The sequence below is a fragment of the Orcinus orca genome, chromosome 13, assembly GCF_937001465.1.
Source record: "Orcinus orca chromosome 13, mOrcOrc1.1, whole genome shotgun sequence".
NCBI lineage: Eukaryota > Metazoa > Chordata > Mammalia > Artiodactyla > Delphinidae > Orcinus > Orcinus orca.
Genome location: NC_064571.1, coordinates 60,563,280 through 60,576,209, shown reverse-complemented (window position 1 = coordinate 60,576,209; position 12,930 = coordinate 60,563,280). Strand labels below are relative to the sequence as shown.

The window sequence follows — 12,930 nt, the reverse complement described above, 5'->3', positions numbered from 1 at the left end:
AATGGAAAAGAATATGAAAAACAATATATGTATGATTGAATCACTGCTGTACAGGAGAAATTAAGACAATATTGTAACTCAATTATACTTCAATAAAATAAAAATTTTTAAATAAATAAATATATACTTTATCAGGGATATATCAGAAAAAATACTACTGGTTTTACTTCTACTTTTAAAACGACTAAATATACAAAATGAGGAGAGGGAGAGCAAACCAGATTGGAGGAATTTTTATACACTATCTTTTAAAACATAATTTTAAAAAGACAGGACCAAATAACATATACCCCTTCTCTGCATTCCCAGGGAGTTTATATATACTACCTTATTCATCTGGAACACTGCCTGACAAATAGTGGATACTCAAATATTGGTGCCATGGATTAGTGAACGTTAGCTACATCAACAAAACAAAATCCCATTCATTTGAACTACGATAGTTCATAGTCTGTAATAACCTGTAGCACAATTTATCAAAACTTTTAAATTAGCATAAGCAAGATTATAGATACGTATGTAACCCATTAGTTTTCAAGCACTTCTGAAGTATCTATTTTCCTAAAACTATAGGGCAACTAAAAATCACTTTTAGTTTTTCATTGAAACAAATCCCCTAGGGGCCGAATATTAAGCAAGAATTGCCACCCTACTTTGAATTATGCTTATACTTTAAAGTAATCAAAATGTATTCTTCAGAAGTAAAATTCACATATTCCACTAAATCAGACTGCTCTATTTCTTAAAGCACATTTTTTATACGGCCTTCAAATTAATTTTTTTTATGAATTATCCCTTACCTCAAAATTTATTTGAAGGGCTTGCTAAAGTCATGGCCCTTATTATTTTAAAAGAAAGCTCCATAAATGCATTAAAGAAATTAAAGAAAATTATTTCCTGGTAAAAGAATCTAAAGACACTATTATATTCATCTAAATATCTCCAATCTCCATATTCTTAAATAAATACCCTTCCAGGAACGGTACACAAAGAAGGGTGTTTGACTATTGATTGGAAAAGAACTAGATTTCCATCTTTTTAAAAAAATCCGTTCTACCATTCTGCGGGTTAACTGTCTAATATATAAAACAAGGAGAACAATAACTACTCCACAGGATTGTTGGAAGGGCACAGAAATGTCTATAACAGTACTTTGAAATTACGAAGCCTATTACACAACTGATTGCTAACTCTATTACTGTCATATATTCTCTTTCAAAAAGTCCATTCCCAACCACAACATCAGCTCACTGGAATATCCCATGGCTACATCTATTTTAAATGTCCAAGTTACTTGCTTAAAAATAACACAACAGGGCAGAGGGTAAATATCTTCAATATCTCAGAAGTTTTCTGAGTATTAAAAAGCCATGAAATGTCCCTTATTATCTAGAATCGTGAGTACCTACATAATGATTAAATCTGTGCAAGTGGAAGATTGAGAGACTCATTAGTAATTTTTGAGAATTCATGGAGATCTCCTTCAATACTGGAAAATTGTTAGTTTTTATATTAATGAAAAGGAGAAAATTAGATAAACATAGGTACAGCACAACATTATTTGGAAAGAGCTGAATTTGAGTTTGTAGTGTTTTCAAACTAGCAAATACCTGGAATATACCAACATCAGAATGATGATGCGATCTGTAACCCCATTCTAATACACTAGGTATAGGATTGGATGCTACATTTTATGAACACTGTGGGAGAACCTAATCAGGGTCCAAAAGATCAAACAGAGTTGTTAACAAGGAGAGTCAGGCAACCATTTCTATTCAAGATCTACTCTGAAAACCCAATGTTAATAACTGCCTAAAGGAAATCATGAATAAAAGGTATTTTACTTATAATTCAATGGAAAAATGGGATAAAAAATGGGATAAAAAACCTACTTTGAATTACTTTAAAAATCAAAATGAATTACTATTCCATAGTACACAATCTTTTCTACATCCACAACCTCTGTAACTTAGTGTTGCTTAATATTTCTTTGCCTCAGTTGAAATCTGGATCTCCCCTAAAGACATCTAGAGCAGGAAATGCCCTTGTCCCAAAACCCACATGAAGGTGGATTTAGCATCTTTTCCACTCCCCAAGCTGATTCTGGAATATCACTCTTCCACTCTCATGTAAAGTCCTGCCATCATCCTGTGTGACTTTATTGTTTAAATTAAGGACACATAAAATACTCTGACCTCTTAACTCCTTGAACACTTCATTATAGGGACCTTCATGTCTAGTCCAGCTACCACCACATGGCCACATCCTGCTTTTGTAACTATGTTACTTTAGAAATCCTAAATTCTAACAACTCTGTCTCTGATCTCAATCTATTCTTCTATTTCTATCACTCAGGTATTCTAGTGTTATCAGCTCTCTGATCTTATTGGGAAATCCTATACTGTTCCCTCCATGTTTTGCCAATCTACCTTCCCCTCTCCTACCTGGCAGAATAGTTTAGTAGAATTTATGCCCAGAAAGCTTAGGCTTTCTGGGTTAGAGTCTTGGCTTCACTACTTACTAGCTGTAACCATGGGCAACTTATTTAACCTCTCTGTGCTTCAGTTTCCACATTAATTCATTCAACACATACTTTCTGAGTGCCTTCTTAGTGCCAGACAATATTCTAGGTGCTGGGGATTTGGTAGTGAACAAGACCTTATATTCTGGACCTTATATCTTATTAAAGGAAAAGACAGCAACATCTTCATGGGGTTATTAAAAACTTTAAATGAAACATAAACATAGAAGTGTTTAAACCAGTGTATGATACTATAGCAAGCACTCAAATATCAGCTGTTTGTAAATTTCACTTTTTTTCCTTATCCAATTTGATTCTCTGATGCTCTTTTCAGCTGAGCTTCCTACTGAATATAACTATATATCAATCCCTCACCCCTCAGGGGAACAGAGCAGGGCCTGGGGTAGACAGAGATACACCTCCTCCCCAGTCACTGTGTACCGCAAAATCATGATTACATTCTAGTGTGTTGTGTCCTGAAAAGGGTTGTAAAGCACTGCTGCTACCAATTTCCACAATTCTCTTGCCCTACTGTTCTGCCATTATATATCCATGGTGAAATGCCATTCAACTCAACCATCCTTTTTGTGCCCAAACGAGTACTGCAGAAGAAATGTCACAGAAATGCAAAGATTTGTATACTATACATTCAAGGTCTTTAAAGTCAAATGATCCTTCATCATTGCCAGAAAACTCCTTTTGTATTTCCAGCTCTATCTCCCGTTTTCTATAGTTGGTACTCAAGCCTCCTTTCTTCTCCTCTCAATCTTGACTCCTCAAGAACTCCATTTAGATGGTCCTTGTTCTGAGAAGCTCACCTTAAGCCCCAAAGCCTGTGTTATTAGTTTACCCATTTTTTCGTTTCCCACATACCCTTTTCTCATAGTACATCACATTATGTTATCGCCCATATACCTACCTGTATCTCCACTAATCTATAAGCCCTAAAAAGACAGGAGCCATGTCATCTTTGTAGATTACAGGACTTCCTTCCTAGATTTTTAGATGTTTCCCTCCCTTCCAATTGGTGGAAAGTGGTTCACTTCTATCTAAAATACACCTAGCAACTGAAGATCAAAGGATTAATTGAAATGTTTTTGAAATGACAGCTGGCTTTAAAAAACAAACAAATAAAAACACTTGACAAATTCCACTCTTAAAGGTGTATTTGTCATTCTAGCATCAAGAAGCAGTGTTTAGAGGCCAATAAAAGTTCATTTTAGATTAAAAGAAAATAATGGAATAGTTTGACAGCAAAAACATATACAAGCTATCATATACTCAATACAAAGTTAAAATAAATCCAGTCATTATTTTAAAATACCATATATATATTTTGTGGAACTGAAAAGCAAACTCTTTCCCCCTTCACTGACATTACAATAAACACACATATTAGACACAAGGCAAAATTTATCATACCTCTACATCTGAAGCACTTCGGGGCTGAGCTTGGCACAGCATATTTAGTAACTGCAAAATTAATTCTTCAACATACTGAAGAGCATCATCACTAGACTCAAGAGTAGGATGAACTTGCCCCTGAACCTATAAACAAAAAGCAAAGTAATTAAAATGTAGGCTTGTTTCATCTAATTAGACAAATGAAACAAATAATTTTGTTTTTTGGGTTTTTTTTTGCGGTATGCGGGCCTCTCACTGTTGTGGCCTCTCCCATTGCGGAGCACAAGCTCCGGACGCGCAGGCTCAGCGGCCATGGCTCACGGGCCCAGCCGCTCTGCGGCATGTGGGATCTTCCCTGACCGGGGCACGAACCCATGTCCCCTGCATCGGCAGGCGGACTCTCAACCACTGCGCCACCAGGGAAGCCCATAATTTTGTTTTTTTAAGTGTGGGTTTGTATTCAAGAACATGGTCTGGCTTGCAAATACAGATTTGAATGTTATGACCCAAGTCTGGAATTCTTAACCTTTTTCCCAGCCACGTGCACCATACATGCTTATTAACATGTTTCTAGAGATTCAGATACTTAATTGCATAATTTCCTTTTTTTTCTTAAACCATGGTTATCCTGGAGTGTGGGAATATAGAGAGGGAGGGAGAGGCTGAGCTGGGGATAAAAGATGCAGTTTATATGGTTTTTGCCAAGAACCAGTGGTAGTTAGAACACTTAGTCAACACAGTGCTTGGGAAAAATTGACCTCCTATGGGTCCCTTGTTTAACTCTATCTTTCCTACCCAATGATAAAATCCAAGAGGGATATATCTTATTCACCAAAGTAACTGGGATATATCTTATTCATCAAAGTAACCCCAGCATCTAGCGCTGTACATGGCACATAATACAAGCTTGATAAATGTCTGTTGAACAAAGTCACCCGACATCAAAGGACACAAAATGGGCACTTTTGACAATGTGAGACTGTCTATGCTTCAGGAAGATAACTTGATGGTCACTCATTCATAAATGCCCAATAATCTTTACCTTCATTTTCCTCAACCATTTCTTTGGAGGCATCTTAGGCCACCGGTTTTTGTAAAATTTACATTTTAATAACCAGCACGATAGTCTTTACTTGCATCCCTTTGTCACTCACTATGGGTCAAAACTGTTCCCTACTTTAGAAAAGGGCAGAAAAATCAGTTTCAGGAGACAAACAATACATGTTTCAAAATATGCTCAACTCTCTAAAGGACGGTAGAGCTCTCAGAGCTCTCATTGGATGAAAGTACACAGTACTCACTAGCCAAGAGCATTTAGTATGGTCTGTCCTACTACATACACCTCATTAGCTGAGGGTTTGACAGCCTCAATGTATGGAGAAATTTTATTATAAAGTATACCATATAATGAATTTTAAAATATATATTAAAAGTACATAGACATGCATATAAACATATATATGCACTTATAATACTTTTTAAAGAAAAGTATTTTAGAGGCAAATAACATTATGACAATTCAGAACTGTGTGAGGGGGTGCTACATTAATTATGACGTTTGAAACAATTTACTATTATTTTACAGGTGAAGAAACTGAGCCCCAAAAGGCTTAAATCATCTGCCCAAGTACTTTTTGTCATTTTTGGTATAGCTATTACCAACCTGATTGTAACTGATCTGCTTACAAATCTCTCACCCTATTAGATGACTGAATGGTTGTGCAGTTAAAATAATGGATGGAGTATGGACTAGAACCCAGAATTCATGTTTCTCAGCTTTCTATTCACCAGGCCATCACATTCTGACTAATCTGTGTAGGTAACGAAACTTGTTTGTAAACAGACTCCTCTTCAACACTAAGCATGATTAAAAAGAACTTTTAAAAATGAAACCAAAAAAACCCTGGAACTTTTGAGAACAGTTTTATTTTTATACATTGAATTGCATGCCCTCATTGGCTTAAACTGTTTTCTTAGATACCCTTTAACTTCATGGTTGACTTATCTTCCTTGACAACTGAATCCTAACACTTCATGGTGGGTTTTTTTTTTTTTTTTTGGTGGAGGGCTCTCGACTTTTTTAAACTCTCTTTTCTTATTATCTGCTTCTCTTATTTCTGCTTCTCTTATTTCTTTGTTTCTTTTTCCTTACAGAGTTCCATATCTTCCTTCACCCCTCAAATGTGGAGTCCCTCCTTGTCTGTCTGCTCCCTTCTTCTGTTCTCTCTGCCAACTAATCTCATTTACTTCCACATTTTTATCACCTGCATGGATGACTCCAAATCTACCTGTAGTCCTGACTTTTCTCCTGACTTTTAGACCCATATATCAAAATACTTGCTAGATATCTCCACCTATCCTACCAAAATCTCAACTATACATGGGCTGGGGGGGGGGAAGTGGGGAGGAACTTATTATAAATGTTGAACAAGAGAAACTATATCTCACAAATGAAAAACAGTACAGACAGCCCCTGGTTTCACCAAGATGTAGTCCCGGAAAATGTAGCTATAATTGGGGTTACATTCCTATTCAAGGCTCCAGCATCACATAAAATACAGCTACAGATTTATAAAACAACATAATTTTATAAGTAAAAGAGACTTTAGAAGTCATTTCGCTCAGTCCCTTTATTTAGCAGATAATAAAAAGGACACACCCACAATCCTGTAGCTAACTAGTAATGCTGAACCTGGGCCTCCTGGTATTTAGGCCAAAGCTCTTTCCACTAAACCCCTGACTGTCAACTTGGAGGAGTCCTAGTAGCTCCTTCAGCATAAGGAGTAGAATGTCCATGAACTGTATCTATTTATATAGTGGGCTTCTATATAAAACTTCGCTTTTTTTTCTCTTGGCTGCACCACGCAGCATATGGGATCTTAGTTCCCCAACCAGGGATCGAGCCCACACCTCCTGCAGTGGAAGTGTGGAGTCTTAACCACTGGATCACCAGGGAAGTCCCTAAAGCTTGGCTTGAAGTATGCGGTCATACTTTAAGAAACATCAGCATGTCATAAATGTAAATGCAGCACTATAAATCTTATCATCTGAAAAGGTAAAATCATTCAAAATGGGTAAAGTGATCATTGATTACACAAACGATCCCATGTATTACATAAAATTGTAAATATACTAAAAATGTGACATAAAACTAAACTGCTAGAGATAATAAATATTAAGATGAAAATATTTAGGGACTTCCCTGGTGGCGCAGTGGTTAAGAATCTCCCTGCCAATGCAGGGGACATGGGTTGGAGCCCTGGTCCAGGAAGATCCCACATGCCGCGGAGCAACTAAGCCCATGCATCACAACTACTGAGCCTATGCTCTAGAGCAGGCGAGCCACAACTACTGAGCCTGTGTGCCACAACTACTGAAGCCTGTGCGCCTAGAGCCCATGCTCCACCACAAGAGAAGCCACCACAATGAGAAGCCCGCACACCACAGCGAAGAGTGGCCCCCGCTCGCCACAACTAGAGGAAGCCCACGCCCAGCAACGAAAACCCAGCATAGCCAAAAAATAAAGATATTTATATATAAAAAAAGGATGAAAATATTTAATCAATAATAATTCTAATTAACTTTAAAAAATATCAAGCCTTTTGAGGAAGTGGTTTAGGTACCTCAAAACACATTTTAGAAAGTGTTCAAGAAAATGTAAATTGATCAGATTATATTTTTTAAATGTTCTCTGTTTTTCAAAGAAACCCATAGAAACTGTATAATTCTTCACTAATATAGCTCCATCTTTAACTGCTCTTCAATTTACACTTTATGCTGAAGCAATTCATACTATTCACAGTTTGTGAAACATGGCATGCAGTTTTCACTCACACTGTTCTCCATGGCTATCATTCATTCTCTTCCCATTTCGCCTGACTTTCAAACCCCAGATCTTGTGTCATTTGGGTAGACTTTCTTGCTTGTTGTCTCTTTCTAAAGCAGAATTAATCTCATTCATTTAACTGATTTATTGAACCTATTAAATACTGGATATATAGAGATTAATAAAAAACAGCCCTTGCTCTATGGGTCTTATACTCTGCTCTGTGCTAATCCTTGTACTAGGTATCACATTTTTGTTATTGGGTTTGTCCTACTGAGTTATAATTACATGTTCCCTTGTCTATTTCCTCTATTGATGCTCCCATTATGCAAGGCCTTGTTTATCTACTTATAGAATCATTTTCTCTTTGCTTTTCACTCTAAACCCCTGACATTCAGGGAATACTCAAAGCCTCTGTGTTATAGGGGAGAAAGGAAGAAAATATCTCTTTCTCAGAATTAAGAGTTAAAAGGGGTGGTGGTAATGCTAGAAGTCTGGTTGATTTCAGGAGAATAAATCCTTATGGCAGAAACCATCAACATATAAAGGCAGTCAGAACTAAAATCAATGTTTATTACGTAGAATCAAATGAACTGTATATAAATACAGTGGTGAAATGCTATGGTTTAAAAAAACAAACCAAAAACCGTGATACTGCTTATCACTTATAGTTAAAATGTTAAGCTTGACACCTTGTATGATACATGAAATTTTAGAAATTCAAATTCAAACAGTTTTATTCGTTGATGGTTACTAATAGCCAAATAAAACCTATTAGGTAAATAAATCAAACAAAGAATTAGGCTTAAATAGAAAATAATGCATGATGCCAACTGTTCACCTAAATTTCTGGAGATTAACCTTTATCACATCTTAAATCTGTCAAATTAGAATCGTAAGGTTCATTCATATGAGACTAATAAATTATTTTAATTCTCTAAAAACAATACTTCAAAATCTCTGACTGAAAAACATGTACAATGGTAAATGCTTAAAGACAAGCAGAACACCAATTCCTGAAATACAGACTTTGCTCTTTATTCTTTCAAGGAAGATGCTGTTAAGAGATTTCTTTAATGAGCAGACAGAAGAAGCATTCCATTTCCTTATACATATAGGATAAAAAAACACTTCTCTTCTATAAGATAGTGTAACACCTAAAGTGTTCCATTCCATCTAAATGGTACTCAAAGATATTTAATAGATCAAATGATCCAAAGTATTCAAGACTATACAGAATAGGTTACACTGCCAAATTTGATGACAGCCTTTAGAAGCTATCTACAACTAACATTCACTAAGGGTGTGTGTATGAGAGCAATTATAATATGCATTTAGACTTGGGTTTAAAGTTGATGGGGGTTTTCCTTTACATGCAGTTTTCAAGAACATTATATTTTATACTTAGGTTTACTGACATAGAAAACTTCATATGCTTCTTTAAATGCACTTATCTTAGGTAATTTGAGTAAAGTAAATGCAAAAACTTCACTAAAAAATGAATGATAGCCATTAATAAGAATTTTATATGATCATGACTGTAATTCTTTTGAGGTATAATCATCATATTCGATTAAGGAATAATCATCATATTCAGTTAAAGATGCCACCCACTGAATTTTAAACATTTCTTAAGGACTGCCGGCTTCTGTCTTGACAGTTCATTTTGTCTCTAGTAATTTCTAACAAATTCAGAAGCAACTTTGTGGCTATTATTGTCAGATTTATGGAATCTGGAATAGCAAAGGGATTAGATCTATAACAATTCCTAGCTGTTTGATCCATGAGTCCTCTAACTGTATTCAGGAACCCCTTGGGTAAACTGCTAGAAAACACTAAGTTGAATTCTGATGAATCTTTCATAGCCTTTTCTAGCTAATGGCTCTCTGAAGAATTAGAAAACTTCTGGATTGTACTTTGTCACATCTTGAGCCCAGATCTGCTACTTTTATTTAAACACATAACAGAATTTGAAATAAAACTGGTATGCTCAAAACCTTTACCATAGCAAATAATAAAGATTTGGACTGTTAAATCAATTTCTCATTGTTACAATTAGTCAATGTATGATGTTTTAGGTTCTTATTTCTCCTCATTTTGAGGTTTATTTAAAAATCAAAGCAAAAAAGCCTTTGTTTAAAAAAAATTAAAAGTAACAATAATAAAACAAATCAGAGAACAAATTTTTTCCAAAAACAAAATTGACTGAAAATATTTTCGCATTTCTTAGGGCTTGTTAATTAGCCTTTAGGCCCATGTATGTAACATTTTTTTTTCCCCCGATTTCCTCTCCTTGCTGGGGACACGAAGATGAATGAGAACATGACATCTGCCCTCAAAGAGTTCAGCTCACAGAGGAGCTAGACATGTCAACAAGTGACTTAACACAGCGTTATGAGGTTACAATGGAGTTATATTTACGGTACAATGATAACCAAAAAAAGAATGATCCTTGCTGATGGTGTGTGAGGAGTATCAGAAGTCTTCACAAGTAAAACACACTTGAACTGGATTATAAAGGATGAATAAGGTGCAACAGGGAAGCAGATAAGGAAGTAGGGCTTTTACTAAAAGAGGTAACATATAAAGAGGCATAGAGGCCAAGATAAAATGATGTATTGGGGAAACTGTAAGAGTTGAATCAAAGACTGCACCTGGGAAAAGCTAAGACTGGAAAGGGCAGGCTTGTGTGTCATGCTAAGAAGTTGAGAAGTGATCAGGCCAGGAGAAAATGATAGAAGGGTTTCAAACAGACATTGACATAATTAGATCTATTTGCTGAAGAATCTCTCTGGTGTCAGTATAAAGGATGGGTTAAAACAAAGATCAAAGTGAAGAAAGCAAAACTAGTTGGAAGGATGCTGCAGGCTGTGTAAAAAGATACAATGAAGGCCTGAAACAATGTAGAAGCAGTGGGAGATGTAAAAGAGGTGAGGAGGTAAGTTTGGATAATTATTTTGGGGGTAGTGAGAACAGCAATGAGGGAGAACCACTAATTTCACTAAGATAGGAAATACTAGAAGAGGGTAATATTTTTCAGAAAGGTAAGAAATTCAAGTTTAACACCTTAGTTTAAGGTTCTTGTACTATATCTAAGGAAACAAAGTTGAAATTGTTTTTTATGAAGTGATTTTTAGAGTTTTATTATATTTTATTTTGGGGGCTGTGGAGAAGACACAGGGAGAAGATAGCTATCCATAAGCCAAGAAGAGAGGCCTCAGAAGAAATCCACCCTCGCAGCACCTGGATCTTGGACTTCTAGCCTCTAGAATTGTAATAAAATAAATTTCTGTTGTTTAAGCCACCCAGTGTGTGGTACTTTGATATGGTAGCCCTGGTCAACTAATACAACTTTGTAGTTGTTAAAAAGAATAAATCAGAGCTTTGCCATGTAACAGATTTCCATAAGGTATTCTTGAGTAAGACAGAAAACTTTAAAGTACAGGAACACTCAAAAAACGACAAACACACAATACAAACACATACACACTTGTATGTATGTATAATGTATTATATACATCTGTATATGAACATGACAACATGGAGAAAAATATGGAATAATATAACCTAGGTTATTAATATGGGTTAGAAGGACCTGGCAGGGCAGGAATGTGGATGAAAGGGAAGAAAAAAGGGGGAAGAATGAACAAACTCCCCCCTCCCTCTCAAAAAAAAAAACCAAAAAAAACCTGTACTGAAAATAAATGTCATATTTATGCACTTTTGTAACTTTATGTAAATATAAAATGTAGATTTAAATTTTTTCATTTAAATAAAAAATTTCATGATTGCTTTTCTGCTGTGTGTACATCAGCGATGGGAAAGACAACATTCAAAGTCCTTTCCCACAGAAAATAACTATGCACATCAAATTCCAACCACGTGTCAAGTGCCAAGTTTACATCATCTTTCATTTATTTTGCTTTAAAAACAATGAGTATGGCCTTCCTAGACAATTTTTTTATTACTTTCTGTGATAACAGAGTTCCCATCAATAAAACAAAGAACTGACTCAAGAAAAGAATCTCTGATGGAGTTTTAGTTCTTCTTCAAAGCATTTTCTTAATCTTCATACCCAAGAATCTTCCAAAAGTAAAAGAAATCCCTTATCAGTGATGTCCTGACACAGGCAGGAGCTCTTTATAATATTCCCATCTTTTTTACCCTAGTGCTCCCACTCATTCTATTCTACTTTAAGTTTTGATCTCCGTCTAAGAGGCATCTTTTTTTTTTTTTTTGCGGTACGCGGGCCTCTCACTGTCGTGGCCTCTCCCGTTGCAGAGCACAGGTTCCGGACATACAGGCTCAGCAGCCATGGCTCACGGGCCCAGCCGCTCCGCGGCATGTGGGATCTTCCCGGACCGGGACACGAACCCATGTCCCCTGCATCGGCAGGCGGACTCTCAACCACTGTGCCACCAGGGAAGCCCTAAGAGGCTTCTTTAAAGCTGGAAGTCATAACACATGTGTGTCTATTGTCTATTCTTTGACAGTTTTCCCCAAAATAGCAACAGATGGCAGTTTGTGACTAAAATATCTAATAAAACTCACCAATTGACTGCCCATAACCTCTAAGCATTAGATTCTAAAATCTAGTGAATCAAAGGCAGGGGGAAATTTTTTTTCAAATTCAATCTTCTCCAAATAGATCGGGTTCCTTGATGTATAATCACTAACAGTAAATTGATTTACGAGATGAACTAAATAGATTTCTACACATTTATACTTTCATTTCTAGAAGGTAAAATGGTCAATGTCATCTGTGAATCCCAGGTGACATTCTTGTAAATTTTATCCATTTTCAAACTTTCTGAGTAAATGAGGCTACATCTCAAATACGACAATGCACTTATGCATATGTTCAACTAGATACTAGGAATATAAGATAGACATAGTCTCTGCCTTCACAGAGCTTAGAAGTACAAGAGGGGAACAAGACAAGTAATCACAAAAGTAACTACACAGTTAAGAGGCAGAGCAGTGAAGAGGTTAAGTGTGGGGTAAACTGTCTAAATTCAAACTCAGTTCTTCAAATTATCAGGGTGTAACCCTAAAAAATTACTTAATCCTTCTGACAATATCATGTACCAGTACACAGTCAAGGTTTACTAAATGTTAGCTGCAGCTATTACTGTTATTCTTATTAAAGGATGTCATGAAGCTACAAAAGGGGCCTAAA

The 12,930-nt window shown here is 36.0% G+C and overlaps 1 protein-coding gene across 4 annotated transcripts in view; it reads right to left on the bottom strand.

Moving 5' to 3' along the window:
• Positions 1-12,930, bottom strand: part of SOS1 (SOS Ras/Rac guanine nucleotide exchange factor 1) — a 149,536-nt gene that overhangs the window by 78,494 nt on the left and 58,112 nt on the right. For 2 of the 4 annotated variants that reach the window (XM_004265031.4, XM_012531305.3), the window contains exon 2: positions 3,944-4,069. The exons of 1 other annotated variant lie outside the window; for it this stretch is intronic. In XM_004265031.4, coding sequence (XP_004265079.1) covers positions 3,944-4,069 — 126 coding nt within the window. Of the gene's footprint in view, positions 1-3,943; positions 4,070-7,759; positions 8,262-12,930 lie in introns of those variants that run through there. One more of the 4 variants, XM_049696460.1, reaches the window with a different exon arrangement.